General features: G+C 41.2%; 1 protein-coding gene across 1 annotated transcript; it reads right to left on the bottom strand.

The window, feature by feature from the left end:
* Positions 1 to 83: 83 nt before the first annotated feature.
* Positions 84 to 8820, bottom strand: LOC106561497 (RING finger protein 141). The gene is made up of 6 exons (XM_014125541.3): positions 8692 to 8820; positions 4443 to 4628; positions 3442 to 3550; positions 3067 to 3245; positions 2790 to 2897; positions 84 to 2680 (listed from the first exon to the last, which is right to left on the bottom strand). Exons 2-6 carry the CDS (start codon positions 4577 to 4579, stop codon positions 2530 to 2532), a joined length of 684 nt encoding a protein of 227 aa, XP_013981016.1. The 5' UTR covers positions 4580 to 4628; positions 8692 to 8820; the 3' UTR covers positions 84 to 2529.
* Positions 8821 to 9111: the final 291 nt, after the last annotated feature.

The following is a 9111-nucleotide window of genomic DNA, read 5'->3' as shown; positions in this document are numbered from 1 at the left end:
GTCAAATACTGTATCAAATGCACCTGAAACTGACAACCACCTGAGGTTGCCAACATGTAATAAAATAAAACAAAAGACGTGACCCATAGCCAAAAGACATAACTGCCCTCTTTATTAGCCTGTTGTTGATTTATGTTATGAATGTTCAAAGAGACAGTTCAGTTTATCAATTAACAAGAAAACACCATAATCATAGTTAACTAGCAAGTTGCGTCCTAAACATCCTGAATTAGTCAGTCATTCTTAAGTACTCCAGCCAACTACAGGTGCAGTTACAGGGTACATGCTACCACCTATAGGCCACCATAGAACATTGCACTCAAATGATAAATGCAGTTTGACTTTCATAAAATTACTAGGCTGTGCGCTTCTGTAACCAACCAGGTTGAACACAGGCTATCGATGAAACTGAAGACTGCGTTAGCCCACTGAGCTAAAGCCTAGTTGTTAGCTCTGGTTGCTAACACAAGTCCTCAGGCAAAGTTACTCATCTTGTAAGTGTAGAGCCCTGCTACACTTCTAAAGGACATCAATTATGTTGTAGTGGATTTTGCTATACTCAAAGATGCACAACAATAATACGATTGTCACAGCGAAATACAAAAGTGTTCAAAAGTGCAATTGGTCAACATTACAAACCCTAAATACTTTGTCAGATTTGGTTAAAAATGTTGTGTGGACTAATATTTTTTTTAAAATATGTTAAATCATTGTTTAACTAACAGTCAGTCGTGAGTAAAGTACATACAGAAAACAGCTTAAATCTTTAGTTACCTAATGGGAATAAAAATATATATGTATTATTTTAACATTCACTCAGTCTCTCACACTTAATAAAAAGTACATTATTTAAAACATCCAATGCACTGGCCTGGGTATCTGTGATATAATAAATAATTATTGTAAATAATAATGCAGAGGTTTTGTTTTAATTATGTTAAACAGTAATTTAGACTAAAAGCTAAAAATAGTTGATAGAAATCACCCCACCCTAACATGTTGATTAAAGAGCAAATAGAAAGCTTTATCCTGGCTAAAGCATCCATGAGATTATTGTACTTATTTTCACATTTCATGAAATTACAAACCATTCCCACAGAGTGTGTGGATTTCAAAATTAAAGCATTCATGTGACTACATTGATTTATGCAAAGTTCAACAGCAGTTACAGAGCTGCCTATAAAAGTTATACTAAAACATCTACTATTATCCAGGAATCAAAGTGCAATTTTAAGAGTAGGTATAACCAAGCCGAACAGAAACAAAGTGGTTACATGTTATATTCTTGTGGACATATTCAGTGGCCAATTTACTAGGTACACTCATCTAGTACCAGGTCGGACCCTCATTTGCTCCGGGAACAGCCTGAATTTTAAAGGGCATGGAAACATTGCTCAGTTGATATTAAGGGACCTAAAGTGTGCCAGGAAAGCATTCCCCACACCATTACACCACCAGCCTGTACTGTTGAAAAAAGGCAGGAAGGGGCCATGGACTCATGTTGCTAACGCCAAACCCTGACTCTACCATCAGCATGACGCAACACGAACCGGGATTCGTCGGACCAGGCAGTGTTTTTCCACTCCTCAATTGTCCAGTGTTGGTGATGGCGTGCCCACTGGAGCTGCTTCATCTTGTTTTTAGCTGATAGGAGTGGAACCCAGTGTGGTCGTCTGCTGTAATAGCCCATCTGTGACAAGGACCAAAGAGTTGTGCGTTCTGAGATGCTGTTCTGCACAACACTGTTGTACTGCGCTGTTATTTACCCGTTTGTGGCCCGCCTGTTAGCTTGCAAGATTCTTGCCATTCTCCTTCGACCTCTCATCAACGAGCTGTTTTTGCCCACAGGACTGACTGGATGTTTTTTTGTTTGTCGCACAATTCTTGATCAACCCTAGACACTGTCATGCCTGAAAAGCCCAGGGGCCGGGCCTCTGAGATACTGGAACCGGCGTGCCTGGCACCGATGAGCAAACCATGCTTAAAGTCGCTTTTGGTCAGTCGTTTTGCCCATCCTAACATTCAATCGAAAAGTAACAGAATGCCTCGATGCCTGTCTGCCTGCTTTATATGGCAAGCCACGGCCACGTGACTCACTGTCTGTAGGAACAAACAATTTTCGCGAATGGGGTAGTGTACCTAATAAGCTGGCCACTAAGTGTATATACACACACCTTTAAATCTTATATACACATCCACTTTGGAGAGCAATCATGGAAAAATATGGAAAAGTAAAAAAGAGAACATAAAAGAAATATAACCAGTGGTTATTGCTAAAAGTGAAAATCACATAGGCACATTTCTATAAAGCAAACCAAATCCTATCTACATACCCCAAAACTAGGCCAAGGTTTTTTCCTGATGAGAAAAAACTACAGGCCCTACACTAAGTCAGGGGAAAACTACAGGCCCTACACTAAGTCAGGGGAAAACTACAGGCCCTACACTAAGTCAGGGGAAAACCCCAAACTATTCCCGATGTCAGTTTGTCTGTCACTAATTTATCAAAGTGTCTTAGTGTTGACTAGTTTAAGGTCTGTGTGGATGGCCTGCCTCGTCAGCCAGGTTGAGGATATAGCCAGCTATGTCCTCCTCTGTAGGGGCATCAGGCATCACCCACGACTCATTAGCAGCGGTCACTTGCAAGCGGCATATTGGACAATTCCTGCTCTGCCCACTCCTATGAAAACAAACCAATTAATTTAATTGACTCAAATTACCCATGAAAATTGACCTTTTGACAACAGATTTATCTGTGGACTGTTGTGGCTACTGTCCGTCTCTCTTACCACTTGTCAATGCACTTCTGACAGAAGCTGTGAGCACAGGGCAGGATGAGGTCAGATTTCCCATCCATGCAGATACAGCACTCTTCCTCATCAGTCAACTGCTTTACCCTGTATGGGAATAAACACAATGGCTTGCATCACAGACCGATCACTCAGCTTCCAGACTTCCTCTTTCCCACAATTGAGAAGAGCAAAGTAATAAATGAGACTTGGAAGGATGGCAACGCAAGACTACACACAGAAATATGAAAGAAAACACACACAGTGATGTACTAACCTGCCCATCCACACGCTGGCCTGACAGGAATCCCCTGATGGGAGGTTTCCAGACGGGAGGCTGGCGCCCTCTGCTGACAGCACCTCTGCTGCCTGGCTGGTAATGTCACGGTACAGCTGAATGAACTGGTACAGGTTCATGATGCGAGACGCCTCCACCATCCCATTTTCTTTGTTGATCTGACAAACCACAGGGCAATAAGACACTTTTCAGTCTCAAAAACATGCACATGCCATGCACACACACTGCACACGACAAACAATTTAAGTTTCAAAAACACACACATGCCCCGTAAAAAGCTAGCGAGAATGTAGACTGATTCACAATGACAAGTCTCATTCATTAGAGACCAACTTCAGTTTGTCCCTCTCTCACCTTGGTACAAACTATCCTCACAGACACTTTCCACAGAGCAGAGGTGTCCGAGCCAGTCTGGACTTCAAAGATCAGGTGTTTTTGCTGTCCAGCTGCCAGCTTAGCTGTCCTGTCCAGTTCACATTCATGGAGAAACACTGTTTAAATTATTTCACCGTAAGGGAAGGACTCACTAACGGGAACAATGTAATAGTCGTGGAGAAGATTAGGCTCATCCCCACCAATTAAAGGGATGTTTGATTATCATGAGTCATGACATTTTTGCAATATTTTATGATCAATCTTTGTAAGGTAAGTCACTCTTAAAGTTATCTAAGAGTTTGTTTTATGCCACTGGTTAAGTGCTGTCGTCCAACCAAAGCAATGCATTTTCTGTTCAATTCAACACTGTCACCAAACTATCCTTATTTTCTGTCACTTACTGCCTATGAGAGCTAAATTTACACTAGCGGCAGCTAGGCCTACTGATTGGGGAAGAGACTAGGTTAAATTCTAGTTGGCCGAGAATGCTCTAGCTAGAGCTGGGACAATAATCGACACCGACCATACCGATCACGTAACGATATCAGCAAAATGCCTGCAATAATAAGTAGCCTATACTATAGAAATGCGAAGTTTTAAATGAAATACATTTACTATTATGTGTGATTGTTAACGGGACAATTGATAGATACAACCGTTAAACTAGTAGTACTAGTTTAAATGATAAAATAAATAAAAACGTTCCATTTATCGTTATATCAATTCAGGCAATTTATCGCCGCTCTCTAGCTCTTGACTATGTTCATAACCTGGATCGTGTCAGTTAATAACCAGTGGTGTAATTGGATAATGATCAAGAAGTGCCAGAGGAGGACCAGTATGTCACTTTGGGGCCTTAACTCACCATCTGGAAATGAAAGACAGCTATTCTCTTTGCCTACTGACTTATTACAAAGAACATGGAGTATATTGAAAACATAGAGTATATTGACAGTATGACACAACATAGTCAGCCTTACATGTCATTGAGCTCTGCTACCCTGCCCAGGAACTCCTCGTAGTTGAGGTAACCGCTGTCTCGTACCAGCCCGGCGTGTTTCACCAGCTTCTCAGGTAGACTGGTCATCCCCGCCTGGCCTGAGATCTGCTGGCCCATCCCGACCGCGCTCACACAAAAGCACTATGAGAAGACGGTGCAGGGGGGCCTGACCGGGGGATACCCAAACAAACACAAGCAAAGTCACCAAGTCATTTTACCTACTGTCTACAGCAGTGGTTCCCAAACTTCTTATAGTCCCGTACCCCTTCAAACATTCAACATCCACCTGCGTACCCCCTCTAGCACCAGTGTCGGCGCACTCTCAAATGTTGTTTTTTTGCCATCATTGTAAGCCTGCCACACGCGCACGCGCACACACACCCACAAACACACACACACACACACACAATACATTTATTAAACATAAGAATGAGGAAGGCACTGCATCGCAGTGTTAGCTGTGCCACCAGAGACTCTGGGTTTGAGCCCAGGCTCTGTCGCAGCCGGCCGCAACCGGGAGGCCCACGGGGCGGCGCACAATTGGCCTAGCGTCGTCCGGGTTAGGGAGGGTTTGGCCGGCAGGGATATCCTTGTCTCATCGCACACTAGCGACTCCTGTGGCGGGCCGGGCGCAGTGCACGCTGACCAGGTCGCTAGGTGTACGGTGCTTCCTCCGACACATTGGTGCGGCTGGCTTCTGGGTTGGATGCGCGCTGTGTTAAGAAGCAGTGCGGCTTGGTTGGGTTGTGTCTCGGAGGAGGCATGGCTCTCGACCTTCGCCTCTCCCGAGTCCGTGCAGGAGTTGTAGCGATGAGACAAGACAGTAACTACTAACAGTTGGATACCACGAAAATTGGGGAGAAAAAAAGGGGGTAATTTATTTATTTTTATAGAAAAAAAACATAAGAATGAGCGCGAGTTGTCGTCACAACCTGGCTCGTGGTAAGTGACAAAGAGCTCTTATAGGTCCAGGGCACAAATAATAACAATCAATAATTTTGCTCTTTATTTAACCATCTTACATATAAAACCTTATTTGTTCAGTGAAAATGAGAACGGTGTGCTTGAAAGGATGCACATATCTCTGCAATGTTGGGTTGAGAGTCTCAGTCTTAAATCATTTTCCACACACAGTCTGTGCCTGTATTTAGTTTTCATGCTGTGAGGGCCGAGAATCCACTCTCACATAGGTACGTGGTTGCAAAAGGCTTCGGTGTCTTAACAGCACGATTACTCTGGAGCGCAGCCCAATCCACAAACCTGGCAGTGGCTTATGATTAAATAAAATATTCACAGAACCGCTTGTTGCAGTTTCTCTTGTTCAGATATTGGTAAGTGGACTGGAGGCAGGGCATGAAAGGTATAACGAATCCAGTTGTTTGTGTCGTCCGTTTTGGGAAAGTACCTGCGTAATTGCACACCCAATTCACTCAGGTGCTTCGCTATATCACATTTGACATTGTCCGTAAGCTTGAGTTCATTTGCACACAAAAAAAAATCATACAATGATGGAAAGACCTGTGTGTTGTCCTTGTAATGCAGACAGAGAAGAGCTCCAACTTCTTAATCATAGCCTCAATTTTGCCTCGCACATTGAATATAGTTGCGGAGAGTCCTTGTAATCCTAGATTCAGATCATTCAGGCGTGAAAAAACATCAACCAGATAGGCCAGCCCTGTGAGAAACTCGTCATCACGCAAGCAGTCAGACAAATGAAAATTATGGTCAGTAAAGAAAACTAAGCTCGTCTCTCAATTTAAAAAAACGTGTCAATACTTTGCCCCTTGATAACAAGCTTCTGTAAGTTGTAAAAGCGTTACATGGTCGCTGCCCATATCATTGCATAGTGCAGAAAATACACGAGAGTTCAGGGGCCTTGCTTTAACAAAGTTAAGCATTTTCACTGTAGTGTCCAAAACGTCTTTCAAGCTGTCAGGCATTCCCTTGGCAGCAAGAGCCCCTTGGTGGATGCTGCAGTGAACCCAAGTGGCGTTGGGAGCAACCGCTTGCACACGCGTTACCAGTCAACTACGTCTCCCTGTCACGCCATCAGTACAGATGCCAACATGAGCAGCAGCTACATTTGGCTACATACGGACTGTTAGTGGAATTCCCGCGAGAGAGTAATGGTTAACGTGATTGGATGTTAATTATTTGACTAGGCTACCTGTATTTGACATTGTGTTGTTATTTCGCTGAACACTAGATGGTTTAATTTAAATTTGTGGCAGTGAAACAAGGCTACTCAGGCGAGAAAAAAACCTCACCCAAATGTATAGCCCCATTGGAAAATATAAATGGACTGTTTAAAAATGTGAAGAAATAAATATTTTTTTTATATGTGAATCACATTTTTGGGGGCGTACCCCCGACGGCATTGCGCATACCCCTGTAAAACGGCTCATTTTCCCCTCCATGGCAAAATTATTAGAATTCCATGACATTAGCTGTAAAATTGCTAAATCTTCTCTCCGCCCCATGGCAAAATGTGAAGAATTTGAGATATTAAATAACCTTAGTCATTTTGTAAAAATATCTAAAGGGCTGGACAGCTAGGTAACTTTACTTTCAATGCATTGACATGGCAATATAATGTTACAATTACTGTCATATCCACTTGAATATTGAGGCAGTTAGAGCTGCACAAACCAGCCATAGCGGGCTAGCTAGTTACTAGCACAGAATTGATATATAAACCTATCAAAGATGAGTTTACGTTATTGTGTCCAGAAAGAAGTGTCCAGAAAACCCTGATCACCAATATCAATGTTACAATAGTAACTGTAACTAATGATGTCAGGACTGTTATGTACTGATGTCAGGACTGTTATGTAATCAACTCAGACATCAGTTAACACGGTGGATTTAATTTGTTACTATAACATTGATAAGATCCCTACAAAATGATCTGCTTTTCATAGACAAGTATTCTTAGCGTGGTGGTTAATAAATAAACAATTTTTCCCCGCATAGGTTTTTCATTTGGAACAATAAGGATATTTTGTATAGAAACAAAGTCTTTATTTTTTTAAGAACTGGCTTAATAATCATATCCTGCTGATGAGTCAACTTTTTAATGCAGAAGGATTGTTACTCAATTATGAGGAATATTTATCTTGTTACAATATCCCTGTTACACATAGAGAGTTCGCCATAGTCTTTGATGCTATTCCATCTGGAACTCTCATGTTGTTTAGAGGTGTAACCAAACCTTACCTTCTTCACCTGCCCTCGCTTGATTCAGTGGTCTCTCCAATAGTAAACATGCGTTTCTCCTTGCTTCCTCAGAATAACATATCTATCTATACGCACTTCATTTCAAAAGGGATATTGTATCCATTTCTTATGTCACAACTTACTGAAATACATTTGTCAATATCTGTTGGGGAAAAAAAGTCTGCTTATTACTACACAAATACCTGGTCAAAGAGGTCTCTTTCAGAATGATCTAGAAGTATTACCCTGCGAGTCAGTACATGAAGAAACTCAGACATGAACAGTACTTTTTGTGTTGAGCATCCAGAAACAGTTTCTACATGTAAAGAAATTATAGAAAGATATTCATAGATTAATAATTGTTAATATTCTTGATTATTTGTTTTTCTACGGGAGAACGTTCAGCTTCCTTAACTATAAAAAACAATTCTCATTAATCTAATTGTGCTAATGGAAAACTTTCATATTGATAAATGTAAATTCACTTGTAATAAACCACTCTTCCGTGTTTTCTAGAAGGAATTCGAGCAGTACATTAAGACCCTTCTACATTATTTTAATAAGAAAGCTGCTAAAACAATCAATGTGTGCATCTTTTAAGGTATTTGTATAATCTGTAATTTGTTGTATCCCCTAGCATATGTTATCATTGTCCTTTTGTAATACTTCTTGTATGTATACTGATTTTTCTGCAATAAAATAAAATGTGACCAAAATGTGACCAAAAAAAGAGAAAACGTCAGTTAGCAAGCTAGCTAGCGTAGTTTGCCTTGAAACGAACACTTACTGTCACACGAAAGGCTTGCCCAGCCTTTGGCATTTTATCTACAGTACTGCATCTGGCACATGCATCGCACTAATTATCTACGTTAGCTAACTAACGTTATCACAATGTATTTATTGGTAGGCTCAGATGCTAACTTAGATAGCTAACGTTAGCTAGCTAAGAGAAAAACACACACAAGCCCATATAAGAAAATCGGTCTACATTTGGTGACAACAGTTCAGCTTACCTGGTATTGCTACGTGTCAACATCGATATTTCGCAAACCACATGCAATCAGCAACGTTTAATCTGTTTGAGAGTCTGTGTTGTGGTTTTTGTGTGCTGGCAAGCCTGTCGCAGAATGATGACGAAAGAAAATAGTACGCAAACGTCGCACTGGATTTTTGATGCAGACCACTGGTGACTCTCAAACAAAATTACTGCAAAGAAAGAAAGAAAGAAAGAAACTGGAATAGTAATAAAAACATGGACAGGCAAACATTTTGCACAATGTTTTTTATGTTTGTGAATATTAGTATTTTGCAACTAAACAAATTCATGAATGTAGGCTACACCAGAGAAGAAGAGCCGAAGCGAGAGGGTAAGCAGCAATGCCAGGGTTCGACTATGGGCCCATTGTTCCACCATCAGGAAAAATTGTACACAT

This window comes from Salmo salar, chromosome 10 (assembly GCF_965601325.2).
Source record: "Salmo salar chromosome 10, fSalSal1, whole genome shotgun sequence".
Lineage (NCBI taxonomy): Eukaryota > Metazoa > Chordata > Actinopteri > Salmoniformes > Salmonidae > Salmo > Salmo salar.
The sequence above is the reverse complement of the archived record's forward strand: the minus strand, read 5'-3'. Positions and strand labels throughout refer to the sequence as shown.